At 40.8% G+C, this 20,854-nt stretch overlaps 1 protein-coding gene across 1 annotated transcript in view; it reads left to right on the top strand.

Moving 5' to 3' along the window:
* The window catches only part of ELOVL2 (ELOVL fatty acid elongase 2), a 51,350-nt gene that overhangs the window by 20,442 nt on the left and 10,054 nt on the right, over positions 1-20,854 (top strand). The window contains exons 2-3 of the mRNA XM_058807311.1: positions 3,820-3,883; positions 9,466-9,653. Of these exons, the coding sequence (XP_058663294.1) occupies positions 3,820-3,883; positions 9,466-9,653 (252 nt within the window). The remainder of the gene's footprint in view (positions 1-3,819; positions 3,884-9,465; positions 9,654-20,854) is intronic.

The raw sequence follows: 20,854 nt of genomic DNA on the forward strand, positions 1-20,854 counted from the left end.
CCCAGTGACTTTGAAATTGTGTTTTAGGTGCAATGGCATGAAAACTAATTCACTTATGTGCACCATGCTACCTATTCACTTACCTACATTTCTATGCAAAAATACTAAAATATCTCATTAGAGAGATCCCTGTTGCTTTATCATTGTTGACTTTATACTCCCTCCAGATCTTTCCATTTGGGTGATTTCATTTGCTCAGATAACCTACTGTCTTTTGAATAGGTTTAGGTAAATAGATCTTCCACAAATCTGCCCAAAATCCTGCCAAGGAATATACATTGCTAATACCCAGAGCAATGCCCTGTACAAAAAAATAAACAACATGAAAGACATGTTGATCTTTAGCCTTATAACCTAAATACCTTTGTTGATAAAGGCTATTGCTGTGATTTGCCAGAGAGAAGTGAGTTGTCTGAGCACATGGATTTTTGGTTTTATTTGCTTTTCTTTGGAAATGTGACAGGTTGTGCTGAGCAAGACATTTGCATGTAATCTGCCCAGAGGTACACACAGAGGTATTAAGGACATGTTCTAAAACCCAGAAATACAGTATAGCCTCTTGTAGCAGTGTTGACAGGAAGGTGTCAAGACTAGTCACATAAAATTACCTACCTTTTTTAAGAATTTCTTTTCCCAAACTATGACTACCATTTTTAAGTATATAAACAAATACAATTTCTATAACAGTCTTACAAATCTGCATCTTGTAAATTTCTATTTTTCTTTGTGTAAACTAAAATAAGCTGTACAATGCTGAGAGACAAAGGCTGAAATATTCTTTGTAAGAAGAATATTTGTTGCTCTGCTGCACCTCCTAGAAAAAGTTCTACTCTCAAATTACCAATGAAGGCAAACCAGGCACAGAATTTTTGTAGTGCTAATTAAGATAGATGGGAACAAGTTTGTCAGCTGGTACAAGTTCTCACTGTGTCATTTAAGCACACTCATGAGGAGGTAGATTTAATTTCAGGCTGGCTCATCTGCTCAGCATGCTGTCTGCCCATCCTAACCAGGTGTAAGAGGTTGCAGGTTGGATCAGTGAAGGCAGTGACCTGTGTTGGGTGGGAGTGTTGATCTGCTGGAGGGTGGGGAGGCTCTGCAGAAGGATCTGGACAGTCTGGATCGATGGGTTGAGGCCCATGATGCGAGGTCCAGCAAGGCCCATGCAGCGTTACAGGCTTGGGGCAGGGCGGCTGGAAAGATGCTCTGTGGAAAATTACCTAGGCCAGTTGATAGTCAGTGGAAAGTGAGGTAGCAGTGTGCCCACATGGCCAGGAAGGCCAGTGACATCCTGGCCTGTATCAGCAATAGTCTGGCCAGCAGGAGCAGGGCAGTGATCATCACCTCAATACAAGAACGTTGAGGGGCTGGAGCAGGTCCAGAGAAGGGCAACAAAGCTGGGGAGGGGTCTGGAGCACAAGTCCTATAAGGAGTGGCTGAGGGAGCTGAGAGTGTTTAACCTGGAGAAAAGGAGGCTCAGGGGGAACCTTATCACTCTCCACAACTGTGTGCAAGGAGGCTGTAGCCAGGTGGGGGTTGGCCTCTTCTCCCAGGTGACAAATGAAAGGATGAAATGGCCTCGAGTTGTGCTGGGGAGGTTTAGATGAGGTGTTACAAAAAATTTCTTCACTGAAGAGGTTGTTGAGCTCTGGAACAATCTGACCAGAGAAGTCACAGATTTGATCACTGTCCCTGGAGGTGTTTAAAAGATGTGTAGCTGTGGCACTCAGGGACATGGTCTAGTGGTGGAGTTGGCAGAGCTGGGTGTACAGTTGGACTTGATGCCCTAAAAGTCTTTTCCAACCTAAACAATTCTATGATTCTTTTCTTTTATTCTGCTCCTCCTTCTTAATATCCTACAATTCCTGTTCCTCCATCTAACTGTTAGAAGCATTCGGTACCTAATTTCCATTTCAATACAGTTGAGAATGGGTTTGTCTTCAGTATTTTAATATAAAAGGAATATACATGGTCTTTTACTTTGTTCTGGACATGTAAGATTTGTTTATGTAATGTAAGCATGAAAGCAAATAGCTTTGCATGCTCATTCCTACAAGTCACTCAAATCCATTACAGTATTTTTTCCAAAGCAGTCTGTTAAGTCTAACCACAAAACCATGAAGCACAGGACTAGGTCTGTTTCAAATTAATGCAGCAGGTGTGCATATCACAGACAAGCAGCAGTGTGGCATTTCCCAAAAGGGAGTATCATTGCCATGAAATAATAACAGAATTACTGTATAGCTCAAGGGGATAAAAATGGAAGCAGATTTTTGCACAGGTCCCACACCTAGAAATCAAGTCACCTCCTGTGACAGAAGCCATCGTTAGGCTGCTAAGGTAATTATCTGAAATTCAGAAAATGCCTTTCTTTATGGGCTGTAGCCAGGACACCTTTAGTTTAATTTCCTCAGTGCTGTGAAGTATGAGAAACGTTTTTGTATCGTGAATCATCAGTTTCTTTTGAGGAAATATTTTTGGTTGGTTGGGTTTTTGTTTGGTTGGTTGGTTGTTTGTTTAGGGTTTTTTTTTTTTTCATTGGTTTGGTTTTTGTTTAGAAAAAATATACTTTCTGTTTTGGGGGTTTTGTTGGGTTTTTCTCCAAGAAAATAACAATGCAGCAGCATCTTACAGAGACAGAGGTTTGTAGCCCAAGGTGCTGAAAGAACCTCTCATTACCAGTTGTTCTTAGAAGATCTGTCCACTTGGAACAGTCTGAGGACCAAAATCAAGGGCAGAAGAAGCACAAGGAAGGGGCTTGGGAGTGCCAGGATCTTGGGTTTTGCCCAGATCAAAACCCAGTCCTAGTAAAGGCATGGAAAGGTCAGGGCTGGAACTTCCAGAGTGCAAATATGGTTCTTCATAAGGCAAATCTGTGAATGGTGTCAGCAGTCCAGGCTGGCGTGGAGATATCTGTCATTCAAAGGTACCCAGAGCCCACAGCAGATCCTGCCCTGCAGCAAGGCTCAGCATCACTCTGGGTCCCCTTCCTCAGCCTGGCAGCATTTTCTCAGTGCTGAAATCAGTCCATCAAGCACAGTAGAATGCTGTTGGGAAGAAGAGAGGGAGAACCTGGCTGACCTCAGGTTGTTCAGGCATAGGCATGCGGGAAGCCACTGTCCAGAGCTGCAGTCTGGGAAGAGAACACCCCATCTAGTTGGGGAAAGGACTGTGTACGTCATGGCTTAGCTCCCAACTCAGTCAAAAACAGACACAAACTTGCTAAACCTGACAGTTTGGCAGCTTCATTGACCAAGACCTCAAAACATAATGTCTCCATAAAGTTACCTGCCTCTTCCTGATGCCCTGCATGGCCTGAACTTCATCACTGGACCTCTAGGTTCTTCTGTAGGCTTGTTTTATAGGAACTTGGGACCTGGTTTAGAGAAATCTCAGTTGGCTCACCGTCACTTCAATCACTTAAAGATTTCCTTTTTTAAGTGTAAAGCATTGAGATATTCAGTTGAGGAAACATAATAAAAACAAAGAAGCATCTCTATCAGAGTGAAAACTACACCCATCACAGATGGGTTTACTGTGATACTTGCTGATTTTCATAAACCTTAATTTCCCTTCCTAAAGAGTTCTGGTTTGGGCAGTTCCCAGGAATGAGACCTGTGCTGGTATCCAGACAACAATCTGCCCTAAATTAATTTTTAAAGAGGTTTGGGGTTTTTCAGTATACATGATGTTGTGTACTTTGGAAATACTTGTGCATGACAAACTTTTTACAAATTTATTGGAGTTTTTTTCAAATCATATTCTCTCTGTGACCCTGAGATAATGTCTTTTTCACATGGCCTTTTCCATGTTTTTTAGGAGACCCTGAAAGCTTTTGACCGGGAAGTAAATGCATTTGTGGACTATATGTTTGGACCTCGAGGTAAGCTGCTCCATTTACAGCCCTTTAAGGAAATATTTCTAGGGATTACCACCCAAAAAGCTTCTAATAAATTTGCTGGGTAACTTCTTATTGAAAAATGTAAACTAGGCAGCATCACAGTATTATCAGGAAGACACCATTATTGTAGCAAATAGATCAATAAAATGATTTGTGATTCCTTGGTTTCTGAGAATATCAGAGAAATTCAGTTTTTCATCCTAACGTGGAATAAAGAGCCTGAAGTGCTGGATCTTTCTGAAAGTGTAAGGTCTGCTTTGGGACTGATTGTCATTCATAATCCAGTTTGTTTGGTCCAGCTACTTATTAAATTGCCTAATTCAGAAGGATGTTTGGAGCAAAAGTAACCTGCAGGATCACATCCAAAATTTCAATAAACCAATCGATTGGGTGACAGTCATCTTTTGACTTCCTATTATTGCTTTTCTGGAGCAGTTTGGACGAGAGTAACTTAAATAATTTTAGGTTGGAGGTGCCTCATGCTCTGTTAGGATTGAAACAAGTAAGTAAAAAAGAAAGCAAACCTAAAATAGGACTGCAGCCAAGGATAGAGCACCAAAGTCAGGACTAAGAGAGCCAAGCAAATACAAGAAAGGGATGAGACAGGAGCTTAGAAAGGACACAGCCTTCAGAGTAGTCCCCTGCAAGACCACCTTGCTGTTGATAGGGCTGGGTTTAACTTCAGGAATTGCCTTGCAAACTTCTACCCATGATAAAATCCAGAACTGCTGCTGTGGGGATGGATGCATGATTATGGATTCCCAATTTGTTGCACTAATGTTCTCCATGTTACGGAAACAGTTCTTGCTTAATTGGAAGTAAAAGGTAAAGATGTGTTCCTAAACACAAGAAATTCTAATTTTTCTTAGCTGGCTGGCTGGCTACAAAATCTTTTCCATCATGTCTACAGTAGATGTGATGTTTGAAAGAAAGATTTCCAGTGAAGAAACACTGAATAGCTTGGGAACTGCAGCAGAAGTGGTTAAAGCAAAATAGGTTTTATTAATGGCTGCAATACTACATTTTAATATTAACAAAGAAATGTGATCAGAAGAACAAAAGCACTATTTTTGGTGTTTTATTTTGGTTTTGTTTTTTTCCAGATAAACATGATGTTCTCTTTTGTTCCTCTTTCCTTGTTGGTCCAGACAAATTGTCTGAAGGAGTAAGCCATAGTTGATCCAATTCTGAATAGCCCAGAGACCCCTTTGGGATTTTAGAAAGCCCTTCAATTAAACAAGTATTATTTGTATTGCTTGCCAAGTGCATGACCATCCTTCTCCAGACATCAGTGCTGAAGATAGTTTTGTTTGTCCATGCCTCTGCCCTCTGATCTTTAATTTAACTGGTGGTATAATGACACAGTATCATACATTTCCTGAATAGCATATCTCCCTCCAGTGTGTCTATCCACATAAATAATTCACATAAATAATTCACATAAATAATTCACAGTAGACTGCAATCAGTTTTAAATCAAATGACCCCACAGATGAATATCTAATGAATTTGAGAGCTTCCCCAAACATCTAAAACCACAAGCAATTCCTCTTCTTTCTCTCTACTGATTTTCATCCACAGTACACACTTCATTCTGCAGCAAGATGGATTAAAAGGATAGATAACAGCATTCTATTATTTTAAAAACCAATCCCTTATTTATTGCTTGTATTATAGGTAGTAACTCCTGAGATACTTGTGTCACTATGCAGGTCTTTGTCATCACTAACAGATGTGTCTGAGGGCACCAGAAGAGACAGAATGCCTCTGGGAACTGGAGCGTGGCCATCTCTGTCCCATTGGGAGCACCAGGTTAACACAAGCTGCAGTACTGCCCTACTGCAATGAGGGACAGAATATCTGAATTTGGCAGAATATCAAAATATTGGCATATTTTGAACCGTCATTCACTGGTGTCAGCTGGGCTTTGTAGATAACATAACTCCGTGTTTGCTTTTGAGCTAGCACAACAAGTCCTTTGGATTGGGGAACAGCAGCCATATACCTGCCCATTGGTTTCATCTCTAAGTAAGGGGTGGTCTTACAAGAGGTGTTGGCCCCTCTTGTTCTTATGCTTAAGGCAATTTGAGAACGAGTAAAATAGCAATTTTCTTCTGTAAGCGATAATTTTTCCAGGGTAACCCTTTATCATGGACATATTTTATGAAAAATCTTTTTGCTAGGATCTTTTTTCTTGAGAAGCTGATTGGCCTCAAAAACAAAATGTAATCAATAATTATCTGCTGCTGTGGAATGCAACAAGTGCATCTTTGATTGGTTTCATGTGGTTGTTTTTAATTAACGGCCAATCACAGTCCAGCTGTCTCAGACTCTCTAGTTAGTCACAAGATTTTGTTATCATTCCATTCTTTGCTATTCTTTGCTAGCTTTCTGATGAAATCTTTTCTTCTATTTTTTAGTGTAATTTCAATCTTTTAATATAATATATATCTTGTCTCTTCTTTCGTCTTGGGACTCCTGTGAACACCACAACCCTTCATCTGTGGAGTATTGTTTGGTGTCATGCAAAATTAAGTAATACTGAATTGCAGGAGCTAAATCTAGTTAACTAGTTGTTTGTTTTATCTGTGAAAGAAACAGGGGTGGTCAAGAAGAGATGTATTTTGCTAAAGTTATTATAAAGTAAAAAGCACTTTTCCTTAATAGAGTCTGATCAGTAGCAAGGCACTGGGGCAAACCCATCCACCCTCTGCGCCTCAAATAGGAGTGAATCTACTCAGACACTGACTGGCCAAAGCTATACAGAAGCTTGAATCCAAGTGTTCCTAAACCTCATTGATAAAGGCCTGATATGTAAAGAGCCTGGGAGGCCTGCCACTCCTTTAAAGGGAGCCAGGATTTCACCCCAAGGGTTTGGCACATCATGGCCAGTGACCGTGAATGAGCTTATTCACGGAGCGATCGGAGCCTGTGGGCGCCTGCTCCTTCCCCTGCTGCAGTCCTGTGCTTTCCCACTGTGACTTTATTCACTGCTTTGGTCTCAATTTCAGATGCTGTGCAAGTTCAATGCTGTAAAAATAATCCTTTCTCCTATTGACAGTGTAACTTTATAGTACTTGAACATGGAGATTTAACTGTCGGTCAACAGAAATACTTTTCATCTCTCATTCTTCTGATAACTTCTTTTGAAATACATTCCCTTTCCTCCCCCTTCCTGACACATAAAAACCTCCCTCTGCTTGTCATTCAGGGATAAGTGGAAGTGGAAACAAAACAGTCACGTTCCTTGGCTGCCCTTTATAAACCACTTTCTGCCAGAAACTGTCTTACTCTTCAAGGTATTGAGGTTGTGGTGGGAAATATTCAGGAAGGGTACATGTTTTAACAATTTCTCTTGAAACTGGAATACTATAGAACTTAAAAATACTTGGCATGCTGGCCTGAATGAGCACATGAGTTCTGCTTTTGTGTGGATCAGCCCACATGCTTGTGGCCACTCAGAGCAGAATGAAAACTTTCTGGGGGCATACTGGGGCAGAATTTATTCTGTGTAGTTTAATTTGTATTCGGAATGCTTCTGAATATTTTTTCCTTTTTGAGCACACTTGCAGTTTTGCTATCTACTGATGCCAATTTACCGTTGTGCATGTAACCTTTATGCACCAAGTGTTGCAATCCTCAGATGGGAGACCTTTCCTTAGATAGCAGTCTTGCTGACATGGCTGCTTTCTACATCATCATTTAGGGTAGCAATTAAATAAATTAAATCCTTATGCTCCTAAAACACACACTCCTAAGACATCAACACTCAAACACTCAACCTTTAGCTGTCCTGTGACTCCTGTGTCACGTTGAGAGCCCATAAGGGAGCAGAATCACTTCTAAAATATTCATTCCAATGCTTCGCACGTGGCTTGTGAGCTTTAGGAGATTGTTGGAAGTGTTTCCTTCTCACACTGAGGTCATCCAAATAAGCACTGAGATCTGAAGACAGACAAGAGGCGTTCTAACTTGGTAATGCACAACAAAGCCAGGCTGCCATAAAAGGAAGGATTGTGCAGTTGTGACTGCTTTAATCCTACACCTCTCTGCTCCTAGAGGTTTTTGGGAGTCCAAAAAGGAGAGTCAGAAGCAGGAGAGCATTGGATTTCCATGGCAGTGGTGGCTTGGTTGAAAGTCTTTCCCGTGAAAGGGCTAACAAGCCTCATGGAATCCAAATTCAACAGATGAATGTTACAGCCACTGCAATGGAAGTGAGAGGGGGAGGCAGAGGGAAAAGGTAATGAGAAAGAAAGCTGGTGTTCAAAGCCTGGCTCATATGCCAACATACGTAAAATTTCATTTTACATATACTTGTATGGAAGTATTTCTGAGGAAGGAATTGTTGGAAGTGGTACAGTACAGCGAAATTCCAATAAATTACTAATTTTTTGGGCACTTCTAATAGGTGCCTCATCCATTGACCAGTCTTTTCCAATTTCAACACAGGCATAAAAACAGTAAAATGCTTTTTCATGCACTGTGATTACCTTTTGTTTTACAATTTTTAACACAATCTTGGCCTTTGTAAAAAAAAATCTCTGTACTTTAAAATTAAAATATTTTCTGAGACCAAAAAAATCTTTCTGTGAGATCTGCACAATGACTCCTCACGGACTTCTTTCTTCATAAGAATTTCTTCATAATAAGTAATTTTAGAATTACTTACCCCATAAGTCATTCTAAAAACCAGCCATGATGCCCCCTTTTTCTTTCCACAGGTAAATGGCTGAAGAATGTTGCTATGGAAAATTGACTCTAGATTTTTCTCCGTTTTGGAAAAAGAAAAGAAAGAACACCCCTTTCACCCATGACATCCAGTTGTTCATATGACAACAAAGTGGTGCCTCCAGCTTGGCATCTGGGATTAGGCTTTACTCATATACACTGAACTATCTGATTACTCTCAATGGGATTACTTGTGTGAATAAGGCAAGCAGGATTTGACCTTAATATTTCATTTCAGGACCAGGCAATTGGGACAGAAACTGTGAGAAAGCGAGCCCTTGCCCAGCCAAAAATCTTTGATAACCATCCAAGTAAACATTCGCCACTTGCTTTTCATATTTAATATTTTGGAAACATCTTCCCTTTGTATGAATGTTTCCTAGTCAATGCTATATACCTTCCGGTATGGCAAGTGCAGAATTAAAATAACACATGAGCTGGCAACATTACATGCATACTTGGGATTTAATAGTGTCTGCAAATTGTCTGTTGAGCAGATTAAGATAGGATTTAAATAAATATTAAGTGAAAACATTATTTTTTTAAAGCATATAAGAATGGGATTTCCCCTTTGGTTTTCACTTTACTATTAAAATGAGATGATTTAGGTGACCTTAAATTATTAGGGAATTCCATGCAGTTTTCAGCCCACATTCTCTGAGACTTAGCATGCAGTTTTGATAAGTTAAAACAAATGGATAGCTCTTGTGAGGAAACAGTGGCTGATTCCACCTCCCACTTTTAGCAGATTCTTTACATTATGTGTTCGGCCTTATTTTAGCAATACTTTACCATAGCTTTCTTAATTGCCTGCTCTGTGTATTTCTTTTTTTTAGATACCAGGGTTAGAGGATGGTTCCTTTTGGACTCTTATCTTCCCACGTTTTTCCTTACTGGAGCATATCTACTCTGCATATGGCTGGGCAACAAGTTCATGAAGAACAGGCCTCCTTTCTCTCTGAGACCTCACCTCATCGTGTACAACCTGGGCATCACGCTGCTCTCCTTCTACATGCTGATAGAGGTGAGTGCTCTGCCATGCAGCACGGCTGGGGGAGGTGACCAAGGTTCAGTTTTTTAGCAGAAATATCTTAGTGACAGCTGGTTCTGCTAGGAAAGTTTACATCAACAGCGAAATAATATTAAAAAGTTCCTTCTCATCTTAGATCTTGGCATGTTTTGGTTGTCCTTGCTGAGCTACAGACCACACCTGGGGACAGCTCTTTGCTGCCAGGACCGTGTCCACAAGCATAAATTTGAATCTGCAGCAGTCACTCTACTCAAACGTGCCTATACCTTGTCCTTCAGCACCTGTGAAAATGCCTTAGATTGGGTTTTATTTGTATGACTGACTGTGGAATGATTTTTCCAGGCCCATGCTTAAACATGAATAGATTTATAGATGAGAGCAAGTACTGATTTATTTATGGCATTGGCAATTTGCTGTTATTTTTCTGCTGTGTGGCTAAGAAGCTTTCCTCATACAGTCAGACAGTAAAAGACAGATGTTAAAAACTTAGCACTTCATCCAAAAGCAAGGGCTGTGGGGCTTGGAGGCTGAATATGGTTGCATAGATTATTTCCCAAGTACTTATCAGAAAGGAACATGCTCATATAATTCAGGATCCATTTAGAATCAGAAGAGAGTTTTGAGTGCATCTGAGGATTTTGCAACAGCAGAGGATTCAAACAGTGCCCCTCAGGAGACAAGTGTGGTTTTACTTCTGCAGAGGGAAACAGAAGCCAAAAATCACTATTTGGATATTATTTGGGAGCTGCCCATTCTCAGCCTTTTGATAACTGTGATACTTTTAATATTAAGGTGTTAATATATATTACTTGAAGCCCTTAAAAACAAAAACTAGAAGACAAAACCCACAAAACCTTTTTTGTTAGTTTTTCTTTTTTTTTTTTTTTTTTTGCCAAAGGAGTGACCCTGGGCATGAGAAGTCCTGGCTGAAGAGTGTTCTTGATTTCATGTGTTTGATTTCAGTGCCAGCACGTGCCTGACACTGCTGTGTTACCTGCACAACCTCACAGCATTTCTCTCAGCCACAGTTTCCACCTTATTCTGTTGGTTGGACAAAAAACTTTTTAGAAGCCAAACAGGACACCCAAAGACTTCAAGTTTTAAATTAATTTGAGCTAAACAGCAAGTGGCTGGCCTGATCAAATGGCAGAGGAGCAGTTCAAGTTTGTGCCTTTGTGCCTTGCAAAGGACTGACTGTGTTACGCAGAGCTTTGTCCTGGTCAATGCTCCAGCTTCAGAGGCTGCTGTGGGTGCCTGGGAGTGCAGGATAAGGTTTGGAGCAAAGGAGAAACCAGCACAATTGCTGGAAGGTTTGATGACTCCACAGTGATTGTCCTCCAGAATATAAATTAGTACTTTGATGTTTAAATCCCCATTTTGCTGGAAGGTATGCAGATAACTGGCTGCAGTAGCAGGACTCAGCAAAAAGGATTAACTGAATAGAAAACAATACTGCTGCCCCCTTCCAGTCTGATTTGGCCTGCCACAAGTAAATACATGGAAGAACAAAGACAATTTTAGCAGGTCTCATTTGCATGAATTAAGCAAATTTCATTTTAGCCACCTTCGCATCCTGGTAGGAACTGTATTTATCCACCTCCTGTTCAGCTCCCTTACTGCTCCATCCTTCCTGAGGCTAGCTTTGCTACAGACAGTTGCTGAGTTGTGTTTGTTCTCAGATTAGTCCCTTGAAACCTTGATTCTGAGGCTGGAGGCTGCTGATTTTCACCTCCCAGATGGCAGCTGGGCATGGCTGGCAGTGCCAGCTCACAGCTCCACATTCTGCAGATTTGGGAGCCCAGGGAACATGATAGCTGATCTGCACTGCCAGCTGTTGTAATGCAGGTTTCTCTCTCAGCTTTGGACTGTCGGCTAGGCTGGTTTTACACTGTACAAAACATGCTTCCATTTTACTGGCTCTGTATTTTCTCTCAGTCTACTTCCCTGGCTCCCATCACAGCTTCTCCTGTGAAGGAGCAGAATGGAAGTTAATACTTGCAGTATTGTACTGCCTGAGGTAGCCTGCACATTCCTGCTGAAGAAAAACAGGCAAATGGGAGAGCAGAAATCATCTTCGTTACCAAATAAAGTCATGGCGATTCAATATTTCAAAATGTCTCATTTCCAAAGCTTCTCTCTATGCCCCTTATTCTCTCAGTCTTTTGTGGACACTAAGCTCATTAAGGCAAGAGTTACCTATATTTAGCACATTCTGCACAGTGGTTCCTTATGTAAACACAGCTGATCCTTCCAGTGGCTGTGATCCGGGATCAATTCCTGGTCAGACACATCCACAACAATTGTTTTATTGCTCCATCCTCTCACTGCATCTAAATCCCTCTGGTCTCTGTACTGGGGAACAATCACAAAATAAGAAGCTCTACAATAGAGATAAAACACATTCCCCCCACTCACCCACACCTCACCAAAAGAAACCCCCATAACCAACAATCTTTCTTTGTTTTGTTTATAAGGTGCCACACAGCATTTCTTGCAATAGCTCCAGAATGTAGGGGTTGCTTCTTAGACATTCAAAAGAAAAAAAAATCTCATTCACAAGAAAGGGTGTGTCTCCAAATACAGGCTTTCCCACATGATGTATTTAATGAGAAACATGGTAAACCTGCTGGTGGGGGTGCCTGTGCTTCAATTCCAGATCTCCTCACCCTCATCTCCTGACTAGTTATAGCTGGCACTTCATGACAGTTGAGCTGTGCAACTTCAAGGCAAGAAGGCGAGTATTACAGCAAAGAGTCAGAACAAAAGGGCTGTTGTTAAATCTCCAAGGGCAGATTCCTCTTTTGAGCCAGAGCTCCACGCACTGCACCGTGGGCATGAACTATCTGGGAGCCGATTTTATCTCTGAGCTTTGAGGTCAACCAATCTGCAAAGCACTTGGAGGAACAGCTCCAGGGCAGCTCTAAGATGTGCCATTAGCATAAGGCCAGATACCCCTAGGATGCCCCAGGGACAAGGTCTAAAGATAAATGGCTCTGCCCTCATCCTAATGAGATATCTCAAAATTTTTGAGTCAACAAAGAGTTAGGTGCCCCTGAAGGCCTCCCAGAAGGGCAGCTTGTTGGACCTTTGGACCTGTGAGTTAGGCAGATAGATTTTCCTGAAGTTGTCAAAGGTGCTTGCCTTCCCCTGCTGAATATTGTGAAGTTGGCTCTTGGGTTTGGAGCTCATTTTTTTTCAAGTACCTGAAGCTTAGACAAAGGTCCTGTGCTTAAACTGGGCAGGCTGCAGGTGGGCTGCTGAGGAGGCAAAAGACAATTCCTGCCATCCTTGCTGCTACCAAAGAAAGCCACATCAGAAGTTTGTTATTGTTGCGTACTTTTGTGTAAGCGCTCATAGACCCAGACTAACTGCTGACCCAACAATTTCTAGAACATTGTCAAATGCTGTATAAGAAAAACCAGCCAGCACCTTTTTACTTAAGCAAAAATCAAAATATTTAACAATTTCCCTTAAGAAATATATGCCTTTTCTCTGCACAAATCTTTGCTTAAGATGCTAAAATTACCAGCTATGAGCAGTAAAGCAGCTTACTGTGAAAAAACATTACATCTGTGCATATTTTAAAATTGTTTCACATGCTTACAAGCCACACTTCAGGGGTGCAACCTGAGGCACCAGAGGCCAAACTGTCACAAGTTCAGTTATAAATTAAAACTGGAAACACGAGAGACTGGTGCTGATCTCTGAATTCTGAAATTACTCAAGTGAGGATACTCTCTCTCACTAATAGGAATAGACATAATCTCTGCCACAGTCCTAGGCTGCTTTCCCCAGCAGTATCACCTCTGCCCTATTTAAATCAAATCTCAGCTGGTCATCAAGGTCTCACCCAAGTCCTTGTGTTGATCAGGCACTGAGAAAACCAGGACACTTGGCACCATTTGGGTCAGATTAAAAAGGAGATCTAGAGATATGTGTCATTAGCAGAGGGGTGGCGTGATGTCTCAAGCTGCCTGTATCCCCAGGTAGCTTCTCAGACTTATTACAAATCCATGGGATTTGTAAGCAAGCAACCACACCCCTGTGGGGAAGCAGGACTTGCCTGTGAGGACCCCTCAGAGCAAAGGAAAAAGAGCAGAGCTCACAAGTATTGCCAACCTAGTGCATTAACCTTTCTGGAGGAGTTGGGAAAAAAAGTCTTCTACCTTGCAGGATTAAATAAAATAAAGAGCAGTAAGCCAAATGCACTTTAGCTGTTTCTAGGAGCTGAAAATTAATCCCACATTAAGTCCAGTTTCTGAATTCTAGCCACAACTTGCATATTCATAGACACCAATGTGGTGAGAGGATTCCCAGGAGTGCCAGAATGATCAGGGCCAATACTTTTAGCCCTGTACACTACAATTGAGGATCTATCTCAGATATTACTAGAAAGTGTAATGTCTGAATTAGACATAATGGGGCAAAACAAAAGGAATAAATCAAAAATAGAAGGAGCACTAAAACTCTGTTTTATTCATCACTATAATGACTCACATTAGAAGGATTTGCTTCCTATCTCTGCAAGTGTAGAAAAGATGGAGCTTGTGTAACACAAATTCCAAGTAAACCTTTAACAGCGCAGACGATGGGGAAAGGGGAAAAAGATCTTAATCAATTTGAACTGTCCTGGAATTTTACTGTAGAAATACAAATTCAACATAATCTTGCTTTTTGGTATTTGTTTTGTTTTGATTTTCTTTTGGGGTTTTGTGATAAATTATTGTTTACTCCTTCATTAAGTGTCCAGAAGTTAACAAATGTAAATTAAGTACAGAAATACAGAAAGATTCTAGATCCATCAGTGTTGGTGCTTGAGGTGAAGGCTTCCTTTGAAGCAATTATTTAATACTGAAAGACTATTTGTACCTTAGGGCAGAAAGAGAAAAAGAACAAAGTGAGAAACTAGAAGAGATCAGGTGCACTTTTCTATCATTTGAAGAAAAGGAGAAGAGGGAAAAAGAAAAACCTAGAGAGCAAAAGGTCACCAAGAGTGCATTGTAAAGCATTCTGTGAAATGTAAGGGCAAGAGCAAACTGATCTTTTGATCAAGCAAGAACTTTGTGTTTAATGGAGTTAAATTACCAGGTGTTCTTCTATCTTAATCAAATAATTTATTTGGAGAGCTGAAGAGCTGACTCTGCTTGTCCTTGCTTGCAGTTATTCCAGGTGGGCACATTGTCTTCACATCTCAGTTTTCATCCCCTGTGTTCTTGTCTTTCATACTGACCTTTCTGAGCTCTGCATTTCAGTAGAACGTTTAACCTGGTCATCAAAAAATGCAGTGCTCTGGATCTCTCGTGCACATTCAAACAGAATTCAGTAGAATCTTATGGGAAATCAAGAATAAAACTTCATATGATTAGGTTTTCCATACGTGCACAGCTTCTAATACCACCACTGGTACCACAAAATATGATAGGGGAGATATTCAGAGCAGATGTAATCAAAGACTCATGGAAAATAAGCCTAGACAGGATTTCTTTTAGCCTGTCCCACTATCCCAGACAACAGCAATACTCAAAGTAATTACTATTCATAAGTAATTTTGAAGTCATTAGTTCACTAATCCTTCTATCAGGCTCCCATTTACTTAAGGAATATTAAATAGAACTGGCTGGTAGTTTCTCAACAATATGGCTTTACATTTGAAAGAGTTTTTGTTGATAAAAAAATTCAAACAATTATCTCAACTTCACTTGGGAACAGGCTTGTATTTTTTGTCACCATGTTATGAACTCTCTGACCTAAAAGCAGGAAGAAAGCATAGGACCACATATTTCTTCCATCTGGAATAACCAGCATCCTTTTAGCTACAATGGTCCAGGTGGAGGAGATATCCAACTTGGGGTCCAGCGGTACGTTCTGCAGGTCAGGATAGCAAACTCCAGTTGGTGATTACAGAATTAACAGATCTTTTTGGGGGAGACACCATGCACACAATTTTTTGACCTCTAACCAGACCCATGGAGAGCTGGAGAGCCTCACCAAGCAGTAGCCCAAAGCACACTTTTCACAGTTCTGTCCCCATGGAAAAGATCTTGAATGCATCATAAAGAGGAACAATAAAATATTTCCCCCATGACAAATCTTGTGGGGTGTTTCCTATTCAGCACCTGGGTTTGTTTGGCACAACACCACCACTAAGTTTTTACATTTGGGGAAGCCATGGCACTAACCAAGTGGCACTCCCAGATCCCCTTTCATAGGGCTGCTCTCCAGCCATTCCTCCCCCAATTCATACTTAGAATTTAAAGGATTGTGTTATATGAACCTATCCAACCACTCTAAATCCATCCACAAAAACATACAAAAAGATTTAGCAACTCAAATTAAAGAAGACAATAAGTCATAGTTAAATGATTTATTCAAGAATGGAGCTTTACACCTTAGCTAAGGGAACTTTGTAAAATAGGTCTATATGTATTAAGTGTTTTAGGGGTGATATTAATAGTAATACCTTACCTACTTCAGTGTGTGCAACAAATAATAGACCAAACTATCAAAAAAAGTTTTTATCATACAAGAGAGAGAAATCAGAAACAGATTCACAGCAAGTTCTCAAAGTCTTACAGAGACAGTACATAAAAGAATAGATGTAGAGGAAAGTTTTGAAGCGAGACTTTCAAACAATGAATCATAATTACTATCAAATATAACTTGTACCCTTTAAACTAATTAAACTTTTGCAACATTAAAACTGCTGTGTTGTAATATAGTAATGCTTAATACAAACAAAAAAGATGCTTTAAACAAGTAATAAACAGATATACTGCAGTAAAGCTCTATAAAACACAAAGTAGTTAATAAACAAAACAGTTACAAAAGTTTCTTTTTAGTTGAACTGAGAAGGGGACTTGTGGGAATCCTTAAAATCAGAGGGTTTTGGGAAAGCTGCCAAAGGCAGACCTCAGAGATATCAGAACTGCAATTAGAGCTAAGCAGTAGCCATAAGATTTGTCAGCAGAAAAGTTACATAAGAAGTAGAAAGTAAGGACATCCCAGCAGTCAGATCCAGCATTTGGATTTGTTAAATTTCATCCCACTGATGAATGCCCAATGCTCCACTCCACCTCTCTGCAAGGACTCCCATCCCCCAAGAGAGTCAGCAGCACCTCCCTGTTTGATACCATCAGCAAACTTGCTAAGGGGGCATTCAATTCCTGCCTCCAGATCACTGAGAGGTATTTGCACAGCACTGGCCCTAGAACCAATCCTGAGGAACACCCCTGGTGACTGCTCACCAGCCAGATGTAGCCCAGTGCTGCTGCCTCACCCTCTGTCTTCCTTGTGCCCTGGGACAAGGGGGAATATCTTATTGCTTCCAGGCATTTCCTCTCTGAGGAAGTCCAACCATGCACAGAGATTTTTCTATAGCTCAAAAGAGCATGGAGAACATGCAGTCAGTAGAAATGGCAATATCCATTTAGAAAATCACATCACTTTCCTTTCTAGCCTATGGGGAACAGATGAAAAACAAGCTATAGCTGTGAGATTTTTCAATTTGAGAGCTTAAAATGAGAAGAGCACAGGCCCCTGGGTCAGGCTGTCAGAGCTTACTCAGTGAGGTGAGAGGATTACATTATCTTTTGGTACCTGCTGCCCAACCCTGAAACCTCTGACAAAGGAGCCAGCTTTCAATTCTGAACACTCTGATTCCCTATTTACAAAAATAAGGCAGGAGTTGGACTATAGTGCCAAAACAACTCATGTGAATTCTTTTGCTGTTTGTACTTGAGTAGATGAATAAAAGTAATTAGTGTGAAAACAGGAATCTGTTAAGAACAACATTAAGAGAAACAGCAAAAGATGAAAACTCTACTAATTAATAGAATGTTGCTACCTAGTAGAAATTTTTCACAAGTCAGCAGTTTGCTCTTTACGTGATCTGTTTTTCCAAATAGCTTCAAACAATACTTGTTTTAATACTATTTTCAGAATAGGCCACCAAGAATGCAAAGAATCCAAAGAATTGTTTGTTACAGGGAGAAAATTTGTGTTTCAAAAGATAGAGGGGATTCTCCTCTCTTTGATAGTTCCTGCACTTGCATCATCTCTGAGAGACTGATACACCATCAGCTCTACAGAGTTGTGACTGCTCAGCATACAAAAGGGAATGTGACTGAAACAGTACAAGTAATGTATGGGTTTGGTATCAGAAAAAAAGAGACCTTGTACCAAAATGCCTTGTATCAAGACTGGCTTCTGTTCCTGATACGCATCTGGCTCATTTGGCACCATGGAGTGGACTGCTTACCTTCCACAGCCAACAGGAAAGTCATGGCCTAGGATTACCAGGATCCCACAGGAACCCATAAAAATTACTCGCTGCTTTCCAAATTTCCACGCTTTCCTTTTTTTTTTTTCCTAATAAGGAAGTTAGCCAGAAATCTTGAAAATTATCTTGCAAAGCAGAGGAGTCAAAACTCAAAGTGAATTATTTTCTTCAAAGGAGACACAGCGGTATGTTAGGTGCCTACAACAGAGGATAGAAATGTTGAGCTACAGAAAAGCTGATGTGAAAGACTGAGATTAAAATAAGTAAAAAAAAAAAACTCCTGCCTAAGCTACTGCCTTTTGAAATGCAGACACAAACCAGAGGAAACTCTTCTGCCAAGTAAAATGACTTTAATAAGCAAACAGAATAGTCTGAAAAATCTGGCATTTTTAAAATCATGGAAGAATTAACAAAAGAAATTAAATAAAACCATGCAGTCTGATAGAGTGGTATTCTGACATCAAAGCTTACTCTCCATTTGCATGCTGACCATTTGTAAGAAGTTGCTGATTACCTAATCACCAAATTAAAAAATTGTGACATTGAAAAGAGATATTTATGTTGAAAAGATATATTTTTATGAGCCTCTAAGGGTTTTTTCATCTCATTTTCAAACATGGAACCTTTGAATGAAATACTTGAAAAAAATAAAAGCAAAACCTTGAGATACTACTTATTACAGCAACCTGAAAAGGTCTCCATGGTGAGAGAAGGACGAGAATCTTGTTTGATGATCAGAAGGCTGGATTTATTGATATATGATATATAATACATTATAACTATGCTAATAGGAATAAAGAGAGACGTTGCAGAGGCTTGCTAAGCTAAGAATAGAATAGAATCAAAAGAATCCCAAAAACAAGGGAATTCTCTGTCCCTGTGTTCCAGAGAGCTTGCCCTGTGATTGGCTCTTAATTGTACACATGGAACATGAACCAATCACAGGTGCATCCTATTGCATTTCACAGCAGCCGATAACAATTGTTTACATTCTTCTTCTGGGGCCCTTGCTTCCCAGAAGACGGACAAATCTGAAAGAAAGGATTTCTATGAAAAATTGTCTGCGACAACTACTGAACTCCTGTTCAGCACTGGCAGGAAAGCTTCATAAAATATGTCAAGTTGGAAGACTCATTAAGAGTCTTCCATCACCCCATCAGGATGATTGACTCCAACTCCTGGCCCTGCACATGACACCCCAGCAGTCACACCACATGCCTGAGAGCATTGTCCAAATGCTTCCTGAGCTCTGTTGGGCCTGGTGCTGTAACAACTCCCTGGGGAGCCTCTTCCAGTGCCCAGCCACCCTCTGGGTGAGAACGTTTTTACTGATATTCAACTTAAACCCCTCCTGATGCAGCTTCATGTTGCTCCCTTGGGTCCTGTCACTGGTCACCAGAGGGAAGAGACCAGTGCCTGCCCCTCCTCTTCCCCTCATGAGAAAGTTGTAACTGCAGTGAGGTCTCCCCTCAGTCTCCTCCAGTCTGAACAGACCAAGTGACCTCAGTCTCTCCTTGTAAGGCTTGCCCCCAAGGCCCTTCACCATCTTTGTTACCCTCCTTTGGATGCTTTCTAACAGCTTGATATCTTTGTCATATTGTGCCTCCCAGAACTGCCCCCAGCACTGGAGGTGAGGCTGCTCCAGCTCAGAGCAGAGCAGGGCAATCCCCTCCCTTGCCTGCCTGGCCATGCTGTGCCTGATGCCCCCCAGGACAGGGCTGGCCCTCCTGGCTGCCAGGGCACTGCTGGCTCATGTTCAGCTTGCCACTGACCAGGAGCCCCAGGTCCCTTTCCATGGGGCTGCTTTCCAGCCTCTCATTCCAGTCTGTCTGTATATCCAGGGCTGCCCTATCCCCAGTGCAGAACTCTGGTTTTTTATCCCAGGGACCATTCCATCTGTTACCCTCCTAGGCTTGTGATGTAATTTGGTTTACTAATCTGCACAGTGTCAGGAAGATTTGAAGCCTGCATAAGCATTAGGTCTATTTTTTCCTTCAACTTTTGTTTTTCTTTCTGTTCCTCCTGTAGCTGTCTCTGGAGCTGTTCTATTTTAAAGGACAGTAGTAACTCAGTTGCTTTCCTTCTCCATTTTCAGTCCTTGTTTGTCTTTAATATTATCTTTTCTGTAGTGGCAGGCAGCTTCTGGAAAGATATCTAACACTTTGCAAATGATCACTTTCTTCTTCCTAGCCCTTATATAGCCCCTAGCAACTCAGAGATGTTCCTCCACAGCTTTCCAATCACACCAGTTATCCTGAGCCCATTTGTCTGAGAACTTAGGACTTGGACATCTTCCATGCTTTTGTGAGTAGTCAGTGATACTGCTTGCAAACCTACTGACTACACCAATTTTTGGCGAATGCCTGTTTTAAGGTCACTTAAATCGCTGGCAAAGGTACCGTCAAAAATAGGTTTAATATAGAAGTGAAAGTGCAACAGAGTTCTTTGGCAAGGTTCACTCTACTACTTACCAGATGGTTTAAAAAAGCAAACAAAAAACCAACATCAATTAGTCCAGACCAAAAATATCCCCAAGGTATCTCCATGGAAGACTGCAGCTCCTGACATGTGGTGAGACACCACCTTCCTTCCTCAGGGCTTTACCCAGGACCTGCTGGACAATCAACTGGCCCTCACTCCTCACCTTTAATGCACAAGGAAACAACATGCAAAAGATTTTTCCAAAATCAATCCACTGTAATAATTCACAGATTGGAAGAGTTGTAAAATAGACTGATCAAAATAATGAAAATTGCACATTTTCCAGCAAATTGTGAACCAACATTTTAACTACTATAGCACAAAATTTTGAGGCCAAGTTTCTTCAGCAAAGCACAAAAATGTAAAGGAATATGTTTGTTTCAATTGTTACATATAATTTATCTATAAAACACTCATTAGCTATATACTGTCCTCT

This window comes from Ammospiza caudacuta, chromosome 1 (genome assembly GCF_027887145.1).
Source record: "Ammospiza caudacuta isolate bAmmCau1 chromosome 1, bAmmCau1.pri, whole genome shotgun sequence".
Lineage (NCBI taxonomy): Eukaryota > Metazoa > Chordata > Aves > Passeriformes > Passerellidae > Ammospiza > Ammospiza caudacuta.